This window comes from Rana temporaria, chromosome 8, assembly GCF_905171775.1.
Source record: "Rana temporaria chromosome 8, aRanTem1.1, whole genome shotgun sequence".
In the NCBI taxonomy this organism is placed as follows: Eukaryota; Metazoa; Chordata; class Amphibia; order Anura; family Ranidae; genus Rana; species Rana temporaria.
The window spans coordinates 150,372,225-150,398,846 of record NC_053496.1 but is presented as its reverse complement, the minus strand read 5'-3'; the positions used below and the strand labels follow the sequence as shown (position 1 = coordinate 150,398,846).

General features: G+C 47.5%; 1 protein-coding gene across 2 annotated transcripts in view; it reads left to right on the top strand.

The window, feature by feature from the left end:
* The window catches only part of SSRP1 (structure specific recognition protein 1), a 248,430-nt gene that overhangs the window by 125,212 nt on the left and 96,596 nt on the right, over positions 1–26,622 (top strand). For both annotated transcript variants that reach the window (XM_040320882.1, XM_040320881.1), the window contains exon 4: positions 4,119–4,309. In XM_040320882.1, coding sequence (XP_040176816.1) covers positions 4,119–4,309 — 191 coding nt within the window. The remainder of the gene's footprint in view (positions 1–4,118; positions 4,310–26,622) is intronic.

The window sequence follows — 26,622 nt, the reverse complement described above, 5'->3', positions numbered from 1 at the left end:
TATGCACTAATTACAGTATAAATGTGACTGGCATTGAAGGGGTTAACATTAGGGGGTGAGGAAGGGGTTAAATGTATCCCTGCTTAGTGTTCTAACTGTAGGTGGAGGGGGGGGTGACTGGGGGGGTGACCGATCTGTGTCCCTATGTACAAGAGACACAGATCGGTCTCCTCTCCAGAGACAGCACCGCTGTCTCTGTGTAAAACGGCAATGAGAGATGATCTCATATGTTTACATATGAGATCCTCTCTCATTGGCCGCACAGATCGCCTCGCGAACGGCCACTCTGATTGGCCGTTCGCGGCGATCTGTAATTGGCTGTGTCCGAGGGACACGGCCAACACAGATTTTCCCCGCAGCGCGCTCTGGAGCGCGCGCGGGGAACGCCCAAAGGGGCGGCCGTCAATTGACGGCAGTTTGGAAATTGGGATCCGCACTGCAGCCGTCAATTGACGGCAGGCGGATCCCAAGTGGTTAAACAATAACCTCCTCCCCACCTCTCCACCCTAAACAATAACCCCTTCCCCACCCTAAACAATAACCCCTTCCCCACCTCTCCACCCTAAATAACCTCCTTCCCACCCTAAACGATGACCTCCTCCCCACCTCTCCACCCTAAACAATAACCTCCTCCCCACCCTAAACAATAACCCCTTCCCCACCCTAAACAATAACTCCTTCCCCACCTCTCCACCCTAAATAATCTCCTCCCCACCCTAAACAATAACCACCTCTCCACCCTAGATTTTCTGAGATAAAGAGAAAAAAAATAGGCCACATATATCGGCCGCCCCGATTTCCAAATATCGGCATCAGCCAGAGACAAACCCATATCGGTCGACCTACTTCTAACCCCAAAATCCTGTTCAGGGATCTTGCAGTAAACAGTGTCTCGCAGTCACTGGAGAGTCACATTTTTATATATTTGTGCAATGTAATCATAATACCCTCTTTAAGTGCTCCTTCTCCAGATAACCAGCCCTGAAACGTGGCGGCTGCATTCATTTTCACTTTTCAGGCTGAGAAGGTTTTCAGCTTGCACAAAAATTACGTTGACCTTGCCAAAAATCTGTCTGTCACTTGAGCCTGAGAGCCGGTTCACACTGGGGCGGCACGACTTCAGGGGCGACTTGCAAAATGACTTCTGTATAGAAGTACATGCAAGTCGCCCCCAAAGTCGTACAAGAACCTTTTTCTAAGTCGGAGTGACTTGCGTCACTCCTATTAGAACGATTCTATTGAGTAGAATGGGACGCGACTTGTCAGGCGCCTGACGAGTCGCCCCAGTGTGAACCGGCACTAAAAGCATCACCAATCATATCTTTATTGTGTAAACCACTTGACCTCTCAATCCAACGTTTAATGGAGATGAACAAAGGCAGACATGTTTGAAGTACAGCCTGTGTGAAAACCATGGCTGAATTCATAGAGAAATTAGTATATACATGAAGGAATAGAAAGTGTTGTTTTGCAGGATTGCCAAGTGAAAAATGAGCCATCATATTTCAAAGGAGTTGTAAAGTCTCGTTTTTTTTCAGCTTGATGCATTCCCTCCGATTTCTCTGAAATTGGCACCTTTCGGGGGAAGAGCAAATACCTGTCCTTGAAAGGTACCCTGTCCCCACTTCCGGGAGACCGGCCGCGGTAAAGTACGTCACAGATCGGTCTCCCTCCCTTTCTGCCGGGCCAGTAAGAGTGCTTCACGCATGTGCAGTAGGGACCCGTCCATGAATCTGAAGGGCTACACTGCTTAGTTCCCTTACCAGCAATGGCGGCTACAGCACCCGACAGCTGATTAAAACATGGACTCGCTGGATTCCAGGACAGGTATGTGTCCTAATGTTAAGTCAGCTACAGTATGTGTAGCTGCTGACTTTTTTTAATTTTAAATGGGGCAGGCAGACCTCCACTTTAAAGGGGTGGTTCCCCTAAAAATAAACTTTTGACATTGCATTTGCTATAATAATTACAATTAGAATCGGCTGGTTTTATGTAAAAAATACCTCCGTACGTAGCGTTTGGTATATTCGTTCCCACCGCCACTTCCGGGTACGATGCTGGCGGTGGGCGTTCCTTATTGATGGACAGGCATCCTACCGACGCATCCATCGCGTCACGAGATGCCGAAAGAAGCCGAACGTCGGTGCGGCTCTATACGGCGCATGCGCACCGACGTTCGGCTTCTTTCGGCATCTCGTGACGCAATGGATGCGTCGGTCGGATGCCTGTCCATCAATAAGGAACGCCCACCGCTAGGATCGTACCCGGAAGTGGCGGTGGGAACAAATATACCAAACTCTACGTACGGAGGTATTTTTTTTACATAAAACCAGCCGATTCTAATTGTAATTATTATAGCAAATGCAATGTCAAAAGTTTATTTTTAGGGGAACCACCGCTTTAAGGTGAAAAACCACCTGTGCTGCATGTGCATATAAATAATTTAAGGGAAACCTTTTATATGTTACATGTCAGGATTCCCTTAGGAAAGAAAATGTAACCATAATAAATTTAATCAATATAATAAATCCCAATAAATTAAATACAATTTAATAAAAGCAATACACAATATTATATATGATTCACTATATAAATGATATATAATACATGATTTAAGCGGAAAAAAAAGCATGATGATATTCATATTGACATTTTAATATTGGTAATTGATAAAACGTGATTAAATGCAAACAAGGGCAATTGATGAGTTAATTAAAAAATATATACATACAGATTCAATCAATTTGGTAATCGTAATAGAAAATGTAAATAAGGTCTTGAAAGGTATATGCTTTCTGAAGAAAGGAAAGCTAATGGCTCATATGTTACCTATGGTATAGCCCATATGTATGACCCAGCAGTTGCCCATGATGGATTAGGACGATGGCTCTGACAAAGCCATTTCACCCGTGGTTGAGGCGTGCGCCCCCCCCCCCCCCCCCAGGAACCCAAGAGGAACCGGAGAGAGGGCCATGGGGGGAAAAAGCAGCCATTGAGCAGGCCAGGCAGTCACGACACGCCACCAAAGAGGAGGATAGAAGCACATGGGGCGTAAGTAGGTTTCTAAAAAATGAAGTAAATGGAATATGTTTGAAGCAAAATTTAATAAAAAGTGTGTGGAGGAAAAAAATGTGTATGTGGATCTCGCCTGTGTCTGTTCCAACACTGTCACAATAATGCCCATCCATTGATCGCTACACACTCCACACAAAGGCAGAGGAGGAAGACAAACAGAGGGGGAGAACGAATCCCCTAAGAGGCAATCTCTACACTTATCCAGAACATGTAAACCACCAGGCTCCATATGAATGCACCCAGATCCACCCCCCCATCAATCAAAAAACTGCTACCTGTAGTCTTGTTCATTGATCAGAAGCTCCCAGAGATTCCAACATGCCCCCCCCCCCCTTTTTCTCGCTTTCTCTCTATAGATATAGATATAATCTATATCTATCTCTAGGGATGGAAGCATGTCCGGGATAAGTTTTTGGTTGGGTTTTAACAGACCACTCCTGGCTTTCTACACTTGTGCTGCAGCGGCCCACTAAACCCGATCATTCTAGCGACGAGCCCAGCATCACCAGCCCCTGTCTTGTGTCCTCATTGGATAGATTGATGGCAGCAGGAGCCATTTGCTCACGCTGCTGTCAATCAAATAGTGACACAAGAGCCCGGGGCAGGGCCAAGTTCTACTGTCTGTGTCAATTGACGCGGCAACAGGACTTGGGAGCGTGCCCGCAAGGGTGCCCCCATGGATTTTGCCTTTGTGGGGGCACCCGATGAAGGAGGTGCCAGGAGCGCCACCGGTGGATCGGGGCTGCTCCTATGCTAAACCCTTGTATAGAACAGGTAAGTATGATATGGGGGGTTTGTTATTTAAAAAAAAAAAGAACATTTTAAGATTCATTTTAGGGACTGGGAAGCTGCAATATTTTTGTTTTCTGTGCTTTACTGAAAGTCAGTCACATGATTGCTTTTCGACTGGTTGTAATTGTTTTAACTTTATGCTCAGCACAAACGGTGGTAAAACCTAAAATCTATACATTCTCAACAGAATATTTGTACTAATTGCAATGTGGAGGATCTGTCATGCTCTTATTTTGTTTGATGTTTTACAGGACAGCTCCTCTCCTTTGATATTGGGGAACAGCCAGCCTTTGAACTGCCTCTCAGTAATGTGTCACAGTGCACCACCGGGAAGAATGAGGTGACTTTAGAATTTCACCAGAATGATGACACGGAGGTTGGTCTCATGGAGATCCGCTTTTATGTTCCTCCAACGCAGGATGATGGTGGTGACCCTGTGGAGGTAAACTTCTAAAGAACATAAGTACTAAATTATCCAGATAATATAACTTCGGAAACCTTTCTGTGGAGAGTAAATAGACTGAGCTCTAAGTTCTAAAAATAGTACCTACACAGATGAGGTATGTGAGATCTTGGCCTTTGAAATCTTGTGAGATTTTACCTTTTGATGCCGGAGGTCTGTCTTAAAGTGGATGTAAATTTGCCACTCATCCAGTATAAACTAATGGCACAATATTAATCTGTGCACATATACAAGACTCTTGCATGTACCCTTATATTTCCTCTGAAACCACCTTCTGCAGTTGGAGCCCCTCAAAACTCTGAAATTGGTGGGCGGGTCTCTTTGCTGGTGTTTGATGGGCAGAGTCATAATGTCACAAGCATCCCTGCCCACCTCTACACTACTTTCTGCTGGTGTCCTCGGAGCTGACTGCATCATGTAAATCCTCCTTGGTCATGCTGATCGTCTGCTGACCTCATGTATCATGCCCAATAATGAGTAACATCCAGTCAAAACTCTGGAAAGGCACCACATGACTTCATGCTGATGTGTGGAGCAGCCAATCCTGGCAGAGCTTGAGAAGAAAGGTGGAGGGATGGGAAGCTAGAATCGTAGACGCTCTCTGCTATCATGCTCGTTCAAGAGATAAAAAAAGCACACACACAGATAAATGTATGTTGCCACTTTCCCCACTGCTGTGACTATATCAGATTTTTTTATCTTGGCAAGAAAAGATAAGAGGATTGCTCAGAACTGGATTAAACCTTTGTGGCAAGATTGGGCACAAATAACTTGACATCCTCTACTGTACCAGGTAGAAGTCCTCATTTAAAGTTTTTTCAGGTTTACATCCACTTGAAGACTTATGGTGTAGTCTTCACAGATGGCTGTAGGAAGAGAGAGGCTAGTCTTCTACCGAAGTCTATAATGCTTGCCAGCATTTTTAGCCCTTCCGGCATGCATCGTGTTGTGCTACAAATGGCTACGCAAATGCAGATTGCGTTGGCATGTGCTGTACTCAAACTCAAAACTGTGACATTCAATCACTGCTGGAATCTTTAGAACGTGCACAGTGAAGAAAAAAATCTCTCTATCTAAAAGCCAGCTACAGCATGGTTGTCTAGTTCTAGGAGGGCGTTCATAGATGTTTACCCAGAATCCTGCCTCCCCTGTGGCATGCATTCGGCACACTCTGTGACTGCTGTGTCCTTCAAACACAGCTGATCCCAGATCAGATCTGATCCCAGATCCCAATCATAGCGGTCCTTTACCATGTGATCAGCTGTGTCCAATCACAGCTTATCACAAGTAAACAGACATGCGGGTTATCGGCAGTCCTTTTCATCCTCCTGTTTTTGGAATGAAAGTAGAGCTGTTAACCAACACTCCGGCACTGAGCCCATATTTGTGGCTGGATTTGTAGTGCTTGTCCATGCCAAAGCATGTAAAAGGTATATCTTGTATATCACAGAATAGTAGAGCTTATTAATATTTTTTTAGACAATTATGTGGCAAATACATAGAACTGCAGTCTTATCTAAATAGGAAAGGATAGCAACCAATCGGACCTTACTTTACAAAAGTTGCATCAGTTATAAAAGAAAAATTAAAGCTGATAGGTTGCCCTTGCTTTAGATTTTTTTCACTCTAATGTAAAAATGCCAACAGTCATACCTATTCACCTAAGAAATACAAAAGCCTTTACACAAACAATTGACTCAAGTAGCCAATTGGACTTGTAGGTCACAAGCCGGGGGCCGGGCAGTGAGACTAAACCTATTAACAATGAGTGAAGACACTGAAATTTGTATGTGGTCTTTCATTCTGGAAATGACGCCAGGGATGTGTGTGTGTGTGTGTGTGTGTGTGTGTGTGTGTGTGTGTGTGTGTTTGTGTATATATATATATATATGTGTATATATATATATATATATATATATATATATATATATATATATATATATATATATATATATATATATATAATATACATACACACACACACACACACACACACACACCTCAAAAAACAAAAAAAAACACCCCAACCCTTACCCTGCTCTTGATGTATGTACAGGGAAAAAAACAGCATCCAATATTACAAAGTATATAGTACCTATTTACACAATGATACCTAGGTCATGGATTGAAGCCGTCTTGACCAGGATGGAAAGACACCCGGGGTGAGGACCGAAGAATATCATCCCAGACCTCCTCTGGGATAGAACCAGAATCCCCCCCCCCCCCCCAACCAGCCCTAGTATCTGACAATACCTTATATGTAACAGAGGTGAGACCTTTTGTTGACCCTGCCTGTACGATCTTATCAAGAACAAGGCTAGGGGGGGGGGGAAATATCCTAGTAGAAGAGAATTGGGCATGTAAACCATGTCTTGGTTGGAGGAATTGATAAAACCTACTAGATTGCATAGAAAACTCTCCCCTTAGATCTTCAATGGATTTAAGAATACTGTTTTCGTATAGCTGAGCTAGAGTTGTTGTTCCGAATCTCCCTCATCTCTGAAAATTTGAGGAAGTCTATCACTTTCCCATATGGGACACCCAGTATTTCCCCTCTTTCCAGGACAGCTGCTTGAGATGATTGGCTCCGCCCTACACAGGAAACACAAATCGGATACAATTTTCTCTGACCCTCAGTTTTGTGTTTCCAGACCCTCCAGGAGCACCGACGTGTGTGTTGTGTTTTTTTGTTTTTTTTAGGTCTGGTAACTGTGGTTGGTGCCCCCCCCCTCTTCTCTGGTATCATCCAGGACTAGTTGTGGCCAAGTCCTGGGTGTTAGTCCTGTACTTTCTGACCAGAAGGGTTCCCTATTTTTAAGGTAACTTGCCTACCTGGTGGTGTCAACTCCCTTTCATTTTTTTTCCCCAGCTCTGGCTGTTTGGAACTATACTCCTCGTGCTTCACAGTGGTGTACCAAGATGGTGTGGGAGGACTTCCGGTGACACGGCAAGATGGCGCCGGAAGTCAAATGACTCACTTCCAGGTGCCGTTTTTTTCTTAAGGAAGCGCGGTGTGAATACACTGAGGACATGCTGCTTGGGTAACAGTCTGCTGAACAGGCGCATTTAGCGGTACAGCAGCAGTCGATCTCCGCTCGCCTCATGGAGCTTAAAGACCGGTCTGAGGATGGAGCGCCCACTCGGATTGGACCAGCGGCAGCATCCAGGTCCCATGCTGCTCCCAAGGGAACCAGAAGGGCTGCGCTCTCTCTGGGAGGGTTTTGGCAATACCTTCATCCGTTTTTCTCTCAGACCAACCCAGCTCCTTCCCAGCTCCTTCCCGTACGTGAGGGGGGGCGCTCCGATGTCTCTTCCTTCGCCGGCTCACAGGAGTAATGGTCGGGAGTCGTCCGTCCAGGGTGTTCGGTGGGCCGCGGTTGTGCTTACACTGGGCGTCCATGCCAGGGGTCTTTTGTATGAACCTTTTTTGTTTATAGTTCTTGTTTCTGCTTTTTTTTTTCTAGGCCAAACTGGTGAAGAAATGTGGGAACTGTAGGGTCAGGCTTTCTGATAGTTAAAACCTTTCCTTTGTTAGTATTTGAGACCATTAGTTCACACAATGCTTCTGATCTGGAAGAAGGTAAGAATCCGATTTCTTCATCTGATGAGTCTATCAGAGGAAGATATGGGTTGCTCAACAAAGTATCTCTGTCCAGTCGAAGATATTGACGTACTACTAAAGTTCAATTTATACCTCAGAGCAGATTGAGATGAAAGCCCAATTTGTACAAGAGTTCGAGAGTTTTCTTTAAGTGTCCTAGGCTAGATGCCCCTATGTTACAGGTGTCCAAGAGGTCAGATCATTCTTTTAAAGATTCTGGGGTCTTTAAGGATCAAATGGATAGAAAGACCGACTCATTGCTATGTAAGGCCTGGGATGCTTCGGCTTTTTCTTTGGGTCCGGCGGTAGAGTCTGGATGATGTTCTTTCATCAGACACCCCCAACGAGGAGATTAGAGTCTCTCCGGGGAGTTATGTCTCCTGTTCCGGGGATTTTATCCTTGCGTCTTTCTGTTCAAGAAACCATCTGGCAGCTTTTGTAATGGTCATTTAAACATCCTGAACAAATTCATAGTCTACAGACGTTTCCGGATGAGGATCATTTTATTCTGTAGGAATCTGTTGTTGCCAGGAGTCTTCATGATAACCCTGGATCTCCAGGACACTTATCTTCATGTACCAATCTGCCAGAGTCACCGAAGGTTCCTCAGATTTGCGGTTCTCATGAAAAATGGGCCATGTCATTGGCAGTTCAATGCCCTTCCTTTTTTGTCTCTCGGCAGCACCCAGAATTTTTACAAAAATCATGGCCGAAGTCATGGCCTCTTTTAGAATACAGAGTGTATCGATCGTCCCATATCTAGATGATTTTTTTGATCTTTGCTTGAGACAGTCCCTTGTTCAGGATCTGCAGTTGGGTTTACGGACCTTTCAGAAGTTGGGGTGGAAAATCAACCAGCGAGCCTTGCTTGGTGCCCTTCCAGAGCATACTTTTCCTGGGTTATCTTAGACTCTTGTTGTCCAAAAGATTTTTCTTCCAGAAGAGACCCGCACTGCTAAGGGGTTTCCTTGTGTGCCTTATCTAGATAAACTTTTATACAAGGAATGTGAAAAACCACAGAAGGTTTTTTTTTTTCTGTCCCTAAAAATTTGGTGTCTCAGAAACTCACTGAATGGGCAAAGATGCTGCACAATGGGTTAAAAGCACCGGCCAAGTCTCCTATCACAGGACCCAGTCAACCATCCGAACCAGAGTCCTGAAGCTTTTGGCTTGGTTGCTGAAAGGGTAAGGCTTCAGAACAAAAGGCTGTCAAACAAGGTGATCAACACCATCCTAGATAGTAGAAAACCTGTGACCAGGGCAATCTACGAGAAAGCGGGGAAAGTTTCTCCTGAACACAAACTTCCATCAGAGGGATAATTCCAACAATCCTGGCTTTTTTGCAAGATAAAACAGACAACATGATCTCCCAAGCCACTTTGAAGGTACACGTGTCGGTGCTTTCCTCGTTCATGGACATCAGACTCGCAGAAGATCCCCAATAAAGCGATTCCTGATGTCACTTAAAAGAATTGGACCTGCCAAAATGAACAGGACACCAACTTGGGGCATGTCCACGGTGCTTAGAGGGTTTCCCTCACCTCCATTCGAACCGACAGAGGACAGCTCAGACAAAAATCTCACTCTAAAAAAACACTTCTTGTGGCCCTAGTATCCGCTAAAAAAGGAAGCGAAATCCAAGCCCTGGCCATGATTGAACCATACTGCCTAATACAAATAGACAAAATAATTCTCTCACCAGACCCAGCCTTTCTCCCAAAGGTCTCCAACATTCCATAGAACCCAAAAAGTCCATCATCCCTTCGCTTCCAAAATGTATGGACAAGAAAAGGGACATTTTACAGCAAACTCCTGTGGGAAACGTGCTCATTACATACCTTGAGAGAACGAAGGATTGACAAACTTTTGTCCTATAGTTATCAAAGGGAATTAAGCATCCAAAAATACCATCAGAAGATGAATAAGAATGGCCATACAGACGACCTATGAGGCACAAGATCTCGCTCCTCCAGGAGGGATCAGAGCACACACAGCTAAAGCCTGGGTGACCTCGGTCGCAGAGAAAGCAGGGGCGACTCCGGGGCAGATCTGCAGGGCAGCGACATGGTCTAGCTTCAGTACCTTCGCAAGGCACTACCGTATAGACCAGCTGTCTTACCAGGACCAGGCATTTGGTCTCAAGGTGCTCCAGTCTCTACCCCCACCCTAGTAAGTATTGCTTGATGCATCCTCTCGGATGCTGCCCTGGAAGCCTATTTGAGAAACAGTTACCAGGTACCTGTTTTCTCGGAGTCTTCCAGGGCAGCACTAGTTCACACCCTTAAACTACAAATAACAGATACAGAGGGGGAGCTTCTAGCTTACTGTGACTTCCTTCGTAGTTTAGTCCACTCTTATAAATTTCAGTCTTACCTGTGTGCCTCAGTTGTATTAATGTGTTTCCTGTTTCAGGGAGGAGGAGCCCACCTCTCAGATCCCTCCCTGAAAGACTTTTGGAAAAATTTACCAGGTACCTAACTTTTTTTTCTTTTAACCACTTCACCTCCAGAAAGTTTAAACACACACACACCCCCGCCCCCAAGGGGCGGTCCTACTGGCTATAACCCCTCACACGGCAGCCAGCGGCTGTTTTTTTTTTTTTCTGCCTAGCATAGAACCTGGCTCCCGTTGGGACTATTGGTCCTGGAGATTTTTTTCTACTTTTTTTTTGATCCTGAGATCTACTATCAACAGCCGGCTGGGTGACGGGCTGGATAATATAGATCCTGGTAGTCTCCCTAGCCCAGCCATCGAGCGTGAGCAGACATTTAGCTACGCGCTGGGTTGGCCGTGTCATGCCCCGTTTGCTCCTGGGGTGGCCGGTGAGCTATATGCTCCGGGGCACACATTTGACCGGGCTACTACTGTTCGAGTCAGTGTGCCATGGCCGACAGCCACCCCATACCGCTCCGGTGATGGGTCTGTCCGCAATGAGTGCAGCATTTCCCGCAGGACGGGTAAGTAGAGTTCCACCTGTTTCGGCAGGGTGGAACAGCTGGGCATTCCTGTGTAGGTCGACTAGGGGGTCCCTCACTCTCCCTGTCCCTTCCCTCCCCCCAATGCATTTGTGGTGGCTGGGCCTGCTGTGTACCTGACCGGGCATCCTCCGAGAGGTGGGGTGACGCTCCGAGTCCTGGCTGGGGCTGCACTGGGTGTTCGGGGTCCGCTCTCCTTAGTGGGGTGTTCTGGGTCTGTTCATTTGGGATGCCTCCGCATGGATCAGCGTGTTCGCTACCTTTTTCTCTCTTCGCCTTTTAGGACAGCACCTTGGAGAGAGCGTAGCTCCACCTCTTCACAGGAAACACTGCGTGACAACGCCCCTTTAAAAAGCAGCTGTTTCCACCATGCCTCCAGTTTTAGTGTTTCCTCTGCCATGGAAGCACTGCTGGGGAACCAGAAGGGCTGCGCTCTCTCCAGGAGGGTTTTGGCAATACCTTCTGTCATGGATCTTGAGATATTAAAGTGTTTCTACTTGACATCTGTTACACAGGGGAGGGACATTCAATGCAAGGACACCGGCTTTTGAAATGCTAAGTGGAACCAGCTTGTGAAATACCTTTTATTGTGTTCTGCAGTTTAAGAGCGGGTGTCAGACAGTCCGTCTGGCTAGAATTGGGTTTGAAGGTTAATTGAATCTATTATGTATGTTTGAAGATGTATGTGTTTACGCTAAGGGACTTGGTATTGTTCTAACGGTCAGAAGCCTGTCAGCTGTATTGAATTAGCATTCTATTGTCTAAAAGGAATTTAACCTCTAAGAGGTAGTAATTAAGTAGACCAGGTTATTGTGTACATTGATTACCCCCTGGGGCTTCTGTCTCAATACACAAGTCTTTCTATCCAAGCTATTGGACCAATCCCTGTTGACTATTTCAAGTCCTCATTTGCATGGTCAAGGAGGACCAGAGTGAAGACTGCATACTTTACAATTGACCAATAGGAAAGCGGTTGTTGGGAGTGGGATGTTCCAAATTCTGTATAAAAGTGTGCTGTGTACTTGAAAATAAAGAGTCCTGTTTGAACTTACATACAGCCTGCCTGGTGTTTGTTCTTAATGGGTCCGAATGGCACATAGCTGTAATTCGGATCCCGGAACCTTGGATGACTGGACCATCAGACGTTGCAATCTGCAAGCTGACTCACTGGTAGCAGAGGAGTGTCGGGAGAGCAGAACTGGGCGAGAAAGGATCTCGTCACACCTTCATCCGTTGTTTTTCTCTCAGACCAACCCAGCTCCTTCCCGTACGTCAGGGGGGGCGCTCTGGTGTCTCTTCCTTCGCCGGCTCACAGGAGTAATGGTCGGTCGGGGGTCGTTCGCCCAGGGTGTTCGGGGGGCTGCAGTTGTGCTCATACTGGGCGTCCATGCCAGGTCTCTGCATGGCAGTGCTGAATCCCGGACGGAGGGTGACGTCAGTTCCGGTGGGCGGAGACTTTGGGCGGGGCGCATCGGCGATTGGTTCCAGCTGCTGGAACGCAGGAGGAAGAGGCGGGTCATCTGGCTGGGACTTCCTTTCGCTCATAGGAGGAGCTAAGCAAAGGAAAAAAGCTATTTAAAACTCTGTGGTGGCAGCTGCGGTGGTCCATAATGGAGGAAGCTGAACCATCAGCAGCGGTGGCGGATGCAGGTGCCCAGGTTCCCGGCCAGGCCCAGGTAGGAAAGGTACAGTGGTGCCTCTTTCCTTTTTTTTGACACTGGGTGTTTTCTTGTTTGTGTTACTAATTAAAACCTGCAGCTGTCTGCTTTAGTATTAATGCTCTAATAGCAGTTCAGCAAGGAGAGAGACTGTGGCACATAGGGTGTTGGCTAAAGGGTGCTGTGTGTTCTCTTAATTGGTGATTTATTTAACCCTAAAAAAGGGCCTGGGGTTTTTTCTGTTTACTGTTTCAGAAAGCCACTGCTAAATCAGAGAGAGCAACAGGAAGAAAATGCCCCTCAAGCAAAAAACCCTTTAAGGGATTCTTGGCCAAAACCACTGTGCAGATCCTGCATTGCGGACCTAGTGAGGGAAGAATCTACACAGGAGTGTAAAGATCTCTTATCTTGTGTAAGAAAAGAGTTTGCAGAGACCCTAGGGACAGTTTGTTCCCTGGTAGAGAAAAAAAAGGCCAGAGTTCCAGCCAGGAACAGAGTTCTCAATCCAGTCTCCCTCCGTCCACTTCCAGACCAGTGGAGAGTGAGTCTGAGGATGAAAGGGGAAGCTCCCCCCCCCCCCTCAACCGTTGATTCGGAGGAAGATGAGGCAAGATGCTCTAGGTATAAACTGTCGCTTGAAGAGGCGGACAAATTGCTTAAGGCAATATATACCACTTTGGAAATCCAAGAGGAAAAATCCCAGTTGTTGGTACATGACAAAATGTATCGGGGTCTGGAAGAAGTTAAACAAGGTCTTCCCAGTTCATAAGATCCTAACGGATACTATTAAAGAGTGGAAGGATCCAGAAAAAGGACAGTTTTTTCCAAAGCCCTCAAAAGACGGTTTCCTTTTGAGGAAAAGGAAGAGTTGGTTTGGAATAAAAAACAAAAATAGATGCCGCCTTCTACCAAGTATCTAGAAAGACCGATTTAGCTTTCGAGGATATGGGCATCCTTAAGGATGCTATGGACAAAAGGGCAGATGGGCTACTGAAGAAAGCCTGGGACGCAGTATTAGCCTGGGACGCAGTATTGTCCAATCTGAAACCTGCAATGGCTGCCACGGGATCCATCAGGATGACGGCCAGATCCTCAGCGCTGGTTAACTCAGCGAGAAGAGCCATCTGGCTAAAAACCTGGTCAGGGAGCTCTGCCTCCAAAGTAAAATTATTCAGAATTTCCTTTTTCAGGAGACCTGATGTTTGGGCCAGAACTAGAGTCTGTCCTTGACAGGACAGCAGATGAGAAAAAAGCTTTCCCACAAAAGGTGGTGCAGCAAAGGAAAACATTTTGTCCTTTTCAGCAAACCAATAAAGAGCCCAATCACAGAAAAAGTCCTGGAATCCTCAGAGGAAGAGGCAGGGGAGGGGTGCTCTTTGGACCTCCCGAACAAACTCCTAAAAACAATGACCATCTCCCAGTAGGGGGAAGATTACTGGACTTCCTTCCAGCTTGGGGAAAAAACAAGAAGTCCTTTTCGTTCTGAGCCTAATCGGACAGGGCTACTGTAACGGTCAGGGGTTAACGTCGTTACGATATTCCATTCCACCAACCCACGACAGCTTCAGACACTCCACAATCCAGCAGACAGGACCCTTCGGATTTCCTCCAGAAAATGAGACACGGCTCTGTTCTCAAACTAATAGACACTTTAATGGTAAACTCAGGTTTTTATACAGCAGAAAGCATGCTGCAGTAATCAAAGGGACAATGACATACTCCACCCACAACATAATACAATGGGTACTAACGAGCCTCCAATACACATTATCTTGGGTAGACTTTCTGGCGCCAGGTCTGACACAATCCACAGGAGCTAATTGGCTACAGCTGACAAGTCGGACGTCAAAACTCCAGCTCTTCTCACCTTCTCTATTACAATACACATTCCTTTAGTAATAAACATAAGTCAGACATTTGACCTTTTAGATTGTGCTAACTCACATCACACATTATCAATAGAAATTCACACAATCAGTGTTAATTAGCATCACACAATGAACAGGTCTTTAGAAGCCAAACTAAGGTTCATTTACATGACGGTAGCAGACTTAATTACCCCCTTGACAGACTATGTTCCACATTGAACGAGTCACTCTATTGACCGGTTGTAATTAGTTCTTCTAGACATTCTTGAATATATTGTGGATTATCATTACTGTCCCATCTCATGTAATCCGAGATATAATTTCACAGTCATCCTATGCCCCTAGTGGACATAGGATGACCCTAGACACAAGAGTCATTGGTGAAGCTAAAAACAGGAGTACCCCGCATCCTTCAAGAGCCTCTGGGTTCCACGGGCCATACCGTTACAGGTACCAACTAGAATTCTCAGATTCCTCCAAATCGATTTTACATCACAAATCTACCAAAGTACCGGGAAAAAGCCCTAGCTATGAAGTTTATTTTGCAATAACGGATGCAACAGGAAGTTATTTCCCAAAAGGGTTTTATTCACACATTTTTCTAGTTAAAAAACCATCAGGGAAGTTTCGCCTGATCCTCAATTTGAAGATTCTCAACCTGTCCATGAAATACAAAAAATTCAGAATGGGCATGATTTTTTTCTGTGAGGAATCTACTCACCCCAGGTTGTCGCATGGAATCGATTGACCTGAGAGATGCAGATCTCCCATCTTCCAATAGCACCCCAGTCGCACAAATTTCTGCGGCTAGCAGTCAATCTGGGAGCAGGAGAAGTGTGGCACCTGCAATTTTTTAGGCCCGCCTTTTCGGGCTTTCCTCTTCTCCCAGAGTGTTCACGAAAGTGATGGCAGAGGCTCTGGAACCCTTGAGGCTGAAGGGAATTCCAATTGTACCTTGGACGATCTACTGCTGTTAGCAGACTCAAGAGATCAGGTGGAGGTCAATCTGCAAATAACCCAAGAACACCTAAAGGGTTTAGGTTGGCTACTCAACCTCCAAAAATCAAATCTTCTACCATCCCAAAGGGTGAGGTTCTTGGGGTATGAGATGGATTCAGTAAAACATAATTTTCTCCCCCCAAGAGAAGATAGAAAAAATGCAGTCAGCTCTGAAAGCTCTTCAATGCGAATCAGAGATCTCGGTGTCCACTCTCGGTCTCTTGACAGCGGCAATTACTTCGGTTCAGTGGGCCAGATTTCATGCCTGTCCTCTGCAGGCAGACATCCTGAAGAATTGGTCCTATCGGGAACCCCTAGAAAAAAAGGTTCAAAATAGGACAAAAGGATCACTCTGGTGGTGGAGAAACCAAAGAAACATCTCGAAGGGGCTTCTATGGAACCTTCCAGTAACCCACCGAGTAACAACGGGTGCAAGGGGGTGGGGAGCCCACCTGGAAGAACAGACAACTCAAGGAGTCTGGTCAAAGTCAGAGGCAAGGAGTTCCTCGAATTGGGAGTTGAAGGCTATACAGCCAAGTCTTCTCTTTTCAGCTAACCCTAAAGAAACAACATGTACAAATATAATATACCTGGTGTTCCAGCAAGAACTTTAATTTTGGTAATACTATTTTGGTTCTAGAATTTCTTCAAGAAGGATTGGAAAAAGGTTTAGCAGCAAGTACCTTTAAGACGCAGGTAGCTGCCTTATCAGTTTTTTTTGAAAAAAAAACCCTGTCAAGGGAACCTTTGACCTATTTTTTTCCCAAATGGGACTTGTCTTTGGTTCTTCAGGCTCTCACTAAGTCTCCGTTTCCGCCTATAGAGTCGAGTTTCCATCCCAAATTTTATTTTTTTTCATTATTGCTCATTAGACCTAAAAAAACTAAACTCATCTGGAAATGCCTGTTGCTATGCAGTCCCACAAAATCTGCCTTTGGAATCACCTAGGATCCTGACATCTCCTCTAATGCTCCTGGGAAATGTGTGTCATTTCCCAGGATGCAGTGCGCTACCCAACTATGACTTCCCATCCAAGACTTCCAGGAAGTAAGTGCTTGTGGGCTTCACAATGCCCACAAGCAAAATGACAACGGTGTGGACATAAGTTTTATAAACTAAATAATCTTTTTTGAATAACTATGCAGAGCGGCGGCTGATTGTAAAATAGTAAGTGACCGGATTTATTTTATAAAAACGCATGATGAAAGAACATACATTTAAAAAATGCTAATTGTGGTTGGAACCCCGCTTTAAAGACAGACCCAGCTTTTCTGCCGAAAATATCATCAATATTTCACTGTACACAGGAGATAATTCTCCCTACCTTTTGCCCCTGTCCTTCGGGTCCAGGGGAAGAAGCCTTCCACACTTTGGACGTCAGGAGGTGTCTTCTAAAGTATCTAGAAGTAACAAAGCATATCTGGAAGTCTCCTTCACTATTCATCCTGATGGAAGGTGCTAACAAGGGCAGTAAGGCTTCAAAGCGTGTACCCCTTGGAAGATGGTTAAAGAAAGCCATTAAAGAGGCATACATCTCTTTAGGACTGGAACCTCCAGTGGGTATTTTACCTCATTCTACCAGAGCAGTGGCAGCATCATGGGCAGAAAAGGCCGGGGCATCTCCTGAGCATATCTACAAGGCGGCCACTTGGTCCAGTTTTTCAACCTTCATAAGGCACTACCGCTTGGATCTGATGTCAGCCTGGGACCAGTCTTTTGGTAGAAAGGTTTTACAGGCGGTGGTCCCACCCTGAAGTATGTTTCTCGGTTATCCTCTCCAAGGTGCTGTCCTGAAAGGCGAAAGGGAGAAAACCATAGTTAGACTTACCGGTGACGATGTTTCAACGAGCCTTTCAGGACAGCAGCCTACTTCCCTCCCTTGGTTATCAATAAGATATAATGTGTGGGACTTGGTAATTGTCTGCTTATATTTTCCAGCATGTCGGGGGATTTCTCGGTAACAACTGAAGGCATGGTGGATGCAGCTGCTTTTTTAAGGGACGTTATCACGCAGTGTTTCCTGTGAAGAGGTGGAGCTACGCTCTCCCCAGGTGCTGTCCTGAAAGGCTTGTAGAAATACCGTCACCGGTAAGTCTAACTAAGGTTTTCTTATACTTCACGGGCAGCCTGCTGCTATGTTGGCAGAGCCCGGCGGCCATTTTCTTGTAGTCCGCGCGCATTGTTTTTCAGAGACGGCGGTTGGCCATTTTCGTGTAGCCCGCACTCGTTTTTGCTGAGGCGGCCATTTTCTTGTAGTCTCTGATTAGTTTTTGCCTCTAGCGCTGGGAATAGCTTTCTGAATGCCGTGAACGGCTCAGAACACCTCAGACACAGGAGAACCTCGGCACAGGCAGTGCAGGAGAGAGCGGACTGCAGCGCTGTGCAGTACCTGGGTAAGGGTGGTGAGTCTTCTGGGGGGCCCCTAGGTCGATAGCAACTGGGAGGGTGTACTTTTTATATACCTTGCCTTTAATCCCTAACAGGTGTCAGGCGTTGTGGGTCAGCATGGTGTCAGAAGCTGGTGTTTCTTCTCCAGACATCCCTGTGATGGCAACTGGTGCCCCTGTGGTGCCTATGGACGCTTTGTCAACGGTCCTTGACCATTGTTGCTAGGGTGGAAGCGGTGTGCGGGCGCAAGGGGGGGGTAAAAAACGCCTCCCCCCTCCACTATTTCTGGGGAAAGCTCAGATTCAGACTCTGGCCTTGCTGTGGCACACGGTCCCTGTTTTGAAGTGTCGGAGGATGTGGACCAGGACTGTGAGGATAACTCCGTGTCCAGGTCAGCGCATAAAAGGGCGCTTGTTGGAGCACTTATCACCGCAGTGCGGGATACCCTAAAATTGGAGGATATGGCGGGGGCATCTACAGAGGTGTCGGTCCCTTTAGGGTCTCACGAGCTGTCCCGCACTGCTAAGGTGTTCCCCTACCTAACTTATTTTGATGAGTTCATATACAAAAAATTAAAGGCCGCAGCGTGCCTTTTAGGTCCCAAAACGCATTGCGGCCCATTAACCCTTTGAGGAGAATTTCCTGAGAAAATTGAGAACGCCTGATTTGTTGATCCCCCCGGTATCCAGGTTAAACAAGGTAACCACGATTCTGGTAGAGGGGAACCCTTCTTTTAAGGACCCTGCAGACAGGAGGGCCGAGGCGGTGGCCCGGTCCATGTTCACGGTAGCGGGGTCAGCATTGTGGTCAGTTTAGGCCTTGGCCCTGGTGTCTCACTAACCGACAGAAAAGGTGCCAGCTGAGGGACAAATGCATCCCTGGTTTCGCAAGCCTGCAAACAAATCTGTGACAGCATGAAGGTTTGCCCCCGCCCGACTCGGATGGAAGGTCGCCTTTGGGAGTTTGCAGCTCGGTGTACCTCCCTGCTTTCCGACCAGTGGGTTGGTGAAGTGATTTCATCAGGGTACAAGATAGTCTTTCTTGTCCACCAAACAGTTTTTTTTTTTTCTCCGATCTTCATCTTCTTTCAGCTCGTCGGGATGCAGTACAGGACCTGCTGAAGCGCGGGGTGATAATTCCTGTGCGGTCGCCGGAAAGGTTTCGGGGATTCTACTCGAATCTGTTTGTGGTCCCAAAGAAGGAAGGGGTCCGTCCGATGCTGGACCTCAAGGCCCTCAACTACTTTGTAAAAGTACAGAGGTTTGGGATGGAATCTGTTCCCTCTGTGGTCGCTGCACTCCATCCGGGGAATTTTTTGGCATCCTTGGACATCAAGGACGCATACTTGCATGTCCCCATATGCGTCAGACTTCAGAGGCTTCTGCTATTTGCAGTAGAGGACGAGCACTACCAGTTTGTAGCTCTACCTTTTGGCCTGCTGTCGGCATCAAGGGTTTTTACCAAGGTGCTTGCTCCGATTCTGGCTTCGCTGAGACAGTGAGGGATTGCTATCGTGGGCCACCTGGATGACCTTCTTCTGAGAGCAGCTTCCACCTCAGATTTAGGAGGATGTGGTGATCGCCAGTCGGAATCTTTGGGCGTTTGGTACTGTACGGAACCTCCAGAAGTCGATGTTGGTGCCAACTCAGCACCTGGAATACCTGGGCTTGATTCTGGACTCCTCAGAGGCGAGAGTTTTTTTCTCCCTTCAGACAAGCTGCGAGAAGCTGTTGGCATCCTGCAAGTGGTCGTCGCTGTGCCTTTGCATGCAAGTCCTGGGTCTCATGGTAGCCACCTTCAAGGCGGTACTGTATGCCCAATTCCACACTCGAGTCTTGCAAAAGGAGATCCTGTCAAGATGGGACAAATCACTGTTGTCCCTGGATTGTCAAATCCGGGTGAGCCAGTTGGTCAGGGATTCCCTGATCTGGTGGCTGAGGTCTCCGGCTCTTCAGTCCGGGAAGTCGTTCCATCGCTTTCACTGGACGGTGATCACGACGGACGCCAGCCTGACAGGTTGGGGGGTGAAGTTTGGGGTGTACAGTTGGCACAGGGTCGCTGACAGCGGAAGAATCCAGCCTGCCGATCAATGTGCTGGAACTTCGGGCGATCAGGCGGTGCGTCTCCACGTGGTCACAAAAGGCTGCAGGGACGCCCTGTCAGGATCCAGTCAGACAACTCCAAGGCGGTGGCATATGTCAACCATCAAGGGGGAACAAGAAGCTCGACTGCAGCATTGGAGAGCGCTCACATCCCCAGATGTGGATCTCCTGGCCTCTCGACTCAATCGAAAGGTGTTGAGGTTTGTGGCCAGATCCAAAGATCCCTGGGCGGACACTACAACTTCTTCCTCGTCTGGTTCGCAGAGTAGAGACCGAAGGGATTCCGACTATTCTAATTGCCCCAGATTGGCTTTGGCGTCCCTGGTACGCCGACTTAGTTTGCCTGGTGGCAGACGTTCCTTGGCGACTACCTGCTTTAGCCGCTGGCTTTAACGGCATGGCTGTTGAAAGTCAGGTGCTAAGGGACTGAGGCCTGTCGAATTCGGTTATTTCCACCATGCTGAGTGCGTGGAAGTCATCTTCTTAAGATTTATCATTGTATATGGAAGGCCTACATCTCCTGTGTGAGGAGATGGGGTGGTATCCACGTAATTATTCAGTTTCCAGGATCCTGCTGTTTTTGCAGCATAGTGTGGATCAAAAACTTGCCTTAAAGCGGGGGTTCACCCAAAAAAAAAATGTTAACATTACATCTAGCATACTAAGGACATTTACTTTCGGCAGGTCATATTTTTTTTTTTCTCCGTACATACCTTTTATATTCTGATTTTGTCCAGGGCTTCCGGGTTCTGATGACTGCGGGAATGGGCGTTCCTATGCTTCGGTTAGATGATTGACGGCTTGTGAAACAGGTCCCCTGTCGCACAACGCGCATCACCAGATTTCCAGAAATAGCCGAACTGCGAGTCGGCACTATACGGCGCCCTGCGCAGTCAGCTCTACATGGCAGGTGTCGTATAGTGCCGACTCGCAGCTCGGCTATTTCCGTAAATCTGGTGACGCGCGTTGTGCGACAGGGGACCTGTTTCACAAGCCGTCAATCATCTAACCGAAGGATAGGAACGCCCAGTCCCGCAGTCATCGGAACCCTGAGGCAGGGATAGGAACGCCCAGTCCCGCAGTCATCAGAACGCGGAAGCCCTGGACAAAATCAGAATATAAAGGTATGTACGGAGAAAAAAAAAATGACCTGCCGAAAGTAAATGTCCTTAGTATGCTGGCTCTAATGTCAGAAATTGGTTTAGGGTGAACCCCCGCTTTAAGCACCATTATAAGGGGCAGATATCAGCCTTGGCTGTCTTTTTTTTTTTTTTTTCAGTTACCCTTGGCGGCTCATTCACTGGTGAGCATGTTTGTGCAAGGGGTTCGGCCACCGCTGCCTCCATGGGATTTGAATCTGGTGCTCACGGTTCTTCAGAAACCACCGTTTGAAAACATTAGAAAGATTCCAATATTGACACTCTCAGAAGGTAGCCTTTCTGGTGGCTATTACATCTGCCAGGAGGGTTTGAGTTGGCGGCCTTGTCTTGCAAGTCTCCCTATTTGGTCCTTCACAAGGATAAGGCGGTGCTACGCCCGCAGCCTTTGTTTCTTCCTAAGGTTGTCGGCTTTTTATCTAAATGAGGACATTGTGCTTCCATCCTTGTGTCCTCGGCATTCCTTGGATGTGGTCTGAGCTCTGCGGGTAGATCTGTCTGCTACGACTCCTTTCGGTGGTTAGTCCAAAGAAGGGCCTGGCGGTTTTGTCGGCCACCATTTCTCGGTGGATCAGACGGATCACGATTCAGGCTTATGCCCTAAAAGGGCGGGCGCCTCCCTTTCCTGTCATGGTGCATTTGACCAGGGCTATTGGTGCCTCCTGGGCTTTCCGACATCAAGCGTCCGTTTCCCAGGTGTGTGTAAGGCGGCAACATGGTCATCGTTCACACTTTCACCAAATTTTACAAGGTCGATGTGAGTGCATCTGCGGATGCTTCCTTCGGCTGCAAGATTTTGCAGGCGGCTGTTTAAGGTTGCAATTTCTCCAATGAGGAACTCTGGTTGTTCTGGGTGGAGTTTGTTTGCTTGCTGTTCCCACCCCTCATTTTTTTGACACTGCTTGCGGACATCCCTAAGGTCAAAATTAAAGGAGCTGTGTCCGTCAATGAACAAAATAGAAAATAGGATTTTTGTGCTTGCCGTAAAATCCTTTTCTCTGAAGTTCATTGATGGACACCGCACCCACCCCTTCTATTTGTTTGTACTCCTTTTTGACAAACTGAGCTGCTGGCTGCAGTGTGAGGGGTTATTACCAGTAGGACCGCCCCCTGGGCGGTACTGTTCAGCTTTGCTGTTACACGTTTTAAATGTTCTGCCTAGTCCTCTCCTGATAGAAGGCATATAACCCTAAGGATAAGATTAAAGGAGCTGTGTCCGTCAAAGAACGTCAAAGGTTTTTACGGGGAGTACAAAAATCTTATTTGAACTTTCTGCTCTAAAAAAAAAAAGAAACCTCAAATGTCTTCATCAATTTAGGCCAGTATGTATTTTGTTACATAAAAATCACAAGTGTAATATTGGTTTGCGCAAAAGTTGTAGCATCTACAAAATATGGGATTTTTTTTCTTTTACTAGTAATGCCGGCTATCAGTGACTTATGGTAAAACTGCAATATTGCGGCGGAAAAATCGGACACCTTACTGACACTTGACGCTCTTTTTGGTGACCAGTGACGACTATAGTGACCCGGTGCTAAAAAAAAAGGATAAATAGAATTTAAATCCTATATCTATTGGGTGCGATCAAAGGGTTAACTGTGTGCCTAGCTAATGTTTGTGTAGTGGGTCAGGTGCTTTTTACTAGTGGAAGGCATGGATCAGTGTCTCTGCTTTACAGGGACACAGGATCTTTGCCTTCTGTACTGACAGAACGGCGTTCTGCCTTGTTTACATCAGTAAACTGACAGAAAGACCGTCTGCTTAACAATCAGCGTATGTATATGTTCAGTGTGAGAGTGTGACCTGCAATTGTCATCATAGGTATACCTCAACTATAAGAGACAAAATGTGGAAACAAATCCAGACAATCCTTGTCTGATTTGGAAAGATTTTTTTTGCAAATTATGGTGGAAAATAAGTATTTGATCAATATCAAAAGTTCATCTCAATACTTTGTTATATATCATTTGTAGTCAGCGTCTTCGAGTAAGAACTGCGATGACCCTAACAACCAAGGCCTGAGGTGTGCCTTGGTCGGTATGCCTGAGAAGAGGGCATACCCTGAATGTAAGAATAAGAAAATGTACAAGAGAAATAGTGTGTATGAAGCTGGGGGAAACGGGTGGGTGGGAAACCTGAAAAGGCGCCAACACCAGGACCCGACGGTGGAGGAGTATTATATACTCAGCAGACTCCGCCTACAAATTCAGGCTAGCCTTCGCCCAGCCTTATACTTGTAGTCGGCGTCTTCGAGTAAGAACTGCGATGACCCTAACAACCAAGGCCTGAGGTGTGCCTTGGCCTAGCTGGTCGGTATGCCTGAGAAGAGGGCAAAAGATACCTATTTAGGTGAAGAAGGGTAGATAACAATCCGTCCAGTGGAGTAGCGTGCGCCTGGAAAGCAACCGTATACGTATCCGGTAAGTATCCGCCAAGACAGGCGAAACCCATCGAGCCATGATTGCGATAGAAGGAACCCCCTACAGAACCTGCGAATCCGGTCAGAACTCAATAATCCATGGAGATGGATTGAGCCTGATGCCCGAGACAACCCCACCATAAGCATGAACAGCTTGTGCCAAGAGGATGCATGGGGGAAATGGAGCAAGGGCCAAGCGGATCGAAATCCTTCAACCGGAGACGAGAAGAGGCTCTGTGAAATCCCCCCAACCCCTGTCCTACCCATGCAGATATGGGGAAGTGAGAGGGTAAGTTGCAAAAAGGACAACTAGCAGGAGAGTAAGTGCCAGCTACCTGGAGAAGGCGGATAAGGCCAATGCACCAGGCAATAGCATGACACATGGAACCCAGATCAGGAACATAAACCAGCAAACGTGACAACAGACATGAAAACAACAACACCCCTCTGCACCTACCTAAGTATGAGAACATGAGCAGAACCGTCAAGACCACTGCGCGTGGCTGAACATGAAGACAGCCCCCCACCCTGGTGTGAGTGGTAAATGAGCCCGAGTGACCTGCAGCGCAGACACAGGCCATTAACTGAACACTCAAGGCTAGTGTACCCACGAAGCGTGGTGGGTGGTCGTATAGGTGTAAGAATGAACGTGCAACGTATGATGTATGGTATACAGGCGAGAAGATTGTGGCCAACAATCATTAAAAACGAAACCTCAGCCCGTATGGATCTGTAGACGTGACAGATCCCGAAATGCGAGTACTAGCTAACTAACCCAGGTTGCAACATGACAAAGAACAATGAGACATTATGACCAACGAACGACAACCACGCCATGACAGACAGACGCTATGACCGGCATGCTGGGGCAGAAATGACAGAAACGTGAGACTGGAACGCTGGGCCAGAAACGCAGAGACTGGAACGCTGGGCCAGAAACGCAGAGACTGGAACGCTGGGCCAGAAACGCAGAGACTGGAACGCTGGGCCAGAAACGCAGAGACTGGAACGCTGGGCCAGAAACGCAGAGACTGGAACGCTGGGCCAGAAACGCAGAGACTGGAACGCTGGGCCAGAAACGCAGAGACTGGAACGCTGGGCCAGAAACGCAGAGACTGGAACGCTGGGCCAGAAACGCAGAGACTGGAACGCTGGGCCAAAAAACTGGGCTAGAAACGCATGACAGAAATGCTGAGACAAACGCAGAGCCAGAAATTCTGGGCCAGAACGCAGAGCCAGGAATGCCGGGGAAGAACAAAGAGACAGAATGCTGCGACTGAACGCTGAGATGGAAACGCATGACAGAACTGCTGGCTGAAAACGGAGAGACAGAAATGCTGCAACTGAATGCAGAATCAGAAACGTATGACAGAAATGCTGCAACTGAATGCAGAAACAGAAATGTATGACAGAAATGCTGCAACTGAATGCAGAAACAGAAACGTATGACAGAAATGCTGCGACTGAATGCAGAACATAACAGAAATGCTGGGCCCGAAACGCAGAGACAGAACTACTGTGACGCAGAGAGAGAGCGCGAGACTGAAAACGCAGAGAGAGCGCGAGACTGAAAACGCAGAGAGAGAGCGCGAGACTGAAAACGCAGAGAGAGAGCGCGAGACTGAAAACGCAGAGAGAGAGCGCGAGACTGAAAACGCAGAGAGAGAGAGAGAGAGAAACTGAAAACGCAGAGAGAGAGAGAGAGAGAAACTGAAAACGCAGAGAGAGAAACTGAAAACGCAGAGAGAGAAACTGAAACGCAGAGAGAGAGACTGAAACGCAGAGAGAGAGACTGAAACGCAGAGAGAGAGACTGAAACGCAGAGAGAGACTGAAACGCAGAGAGAGAGAGAGAGACTGAAACGCAGAGAGAGAGAGAGAGACTGAAACGCAGAGAGAGAGAGAGAGACTGAAAACGCAGAGAGAGAGAGAGAGACTGAAAACGCAGAGAGAGAGAGACTGAAAACGCAGAGAGAGAGAGACTGAAAACGCAGAGAGAGAGAGACTGAAAACGCAGAGAGAGAGAGACTGAAAACGCAGAGAGAGAGAGACTGAAAACGCAGAGAGAGAGAGACTGAAAACGCAGAGAGAGAGAGACTGAAAACGCAGAGAGGATGCTAAGACGACTGCGCGCTGCGACAGAACGCAGGGGCAGAAATGCTGTGACAGAAAGGCTATGACCGCTATGACAGAACGCAGGGGCAGAAACGCTATGACAGAACGCAGGGCAGAAACGCTGCAACAGACACGCTATCACAAAACGCAGGGGCGGAATTGCTACGACAGAAACGCTATTACAGAACATAGGGGCAGAAGTGTTATGACAGAACCGCAACGACAGAAACGCTAGCAGGGAGAAACACCAAGACAGAAAGATGCATCGACTGGAAACGTAGAGCGACAGACAATGCAGAGATAGTTGCTATGCCAAATTGCAGCAATGTAAGGCAACTACCAGTGTGACCCATGGGAGGACAGCCCCCCCCCCAAGCTGCCAGCTGATCCCTGAGGAAATGGGTGAACAACCCCTCCTAGGCTGCTAGCACGACCCCGGGAGATGAAGGGTGGACAGCCCCCCCCCCCCCCCCACAATGCCCCACCTGACACCGGCTTGGACAGCGGGCGGGACAGTTGTGGTAAGTGGATGGATGGACGGACCCCCCCCCTCATGAACTGACAGGGAGGAGGAGTGGGTGGATGGCCCCCCTCGTGCAGTAGCGTGCACCCGTAGAAGTGTGCCCCCCCATGTGTTGAGAACCGGGAAGCATGCGGGCGTCCCCTCCATGACGCACGTGGTCCCAGTCAGTGAGGAGAACCTGCGAGTGCACGGACGATCCCCCCCCCCCAGTATGAGCGCCGGGTGGCCCCCACCCTGCCAGAAGGAACACAGGGATGGCAGGGAGAAGCGGGCAGCGCCCCCCCCCCACCATGGGGGATTGAGCCCAGCAAAGGATGGATGGCCAGACGACCTCCTCCCCCCCCCAGCACCGCGGGAAGCAGCGGCGGCTCCCTGAAGCACTGGAGAGAGAGGGTGAGCGGCGGATGGAGGCCCCCCCGCTTCCAGCCCGGCATGAGCGCCGGGAGAAGCGGGCGGGCGGCTCCCTGAAGCACTGGAGAGAGAGGGTG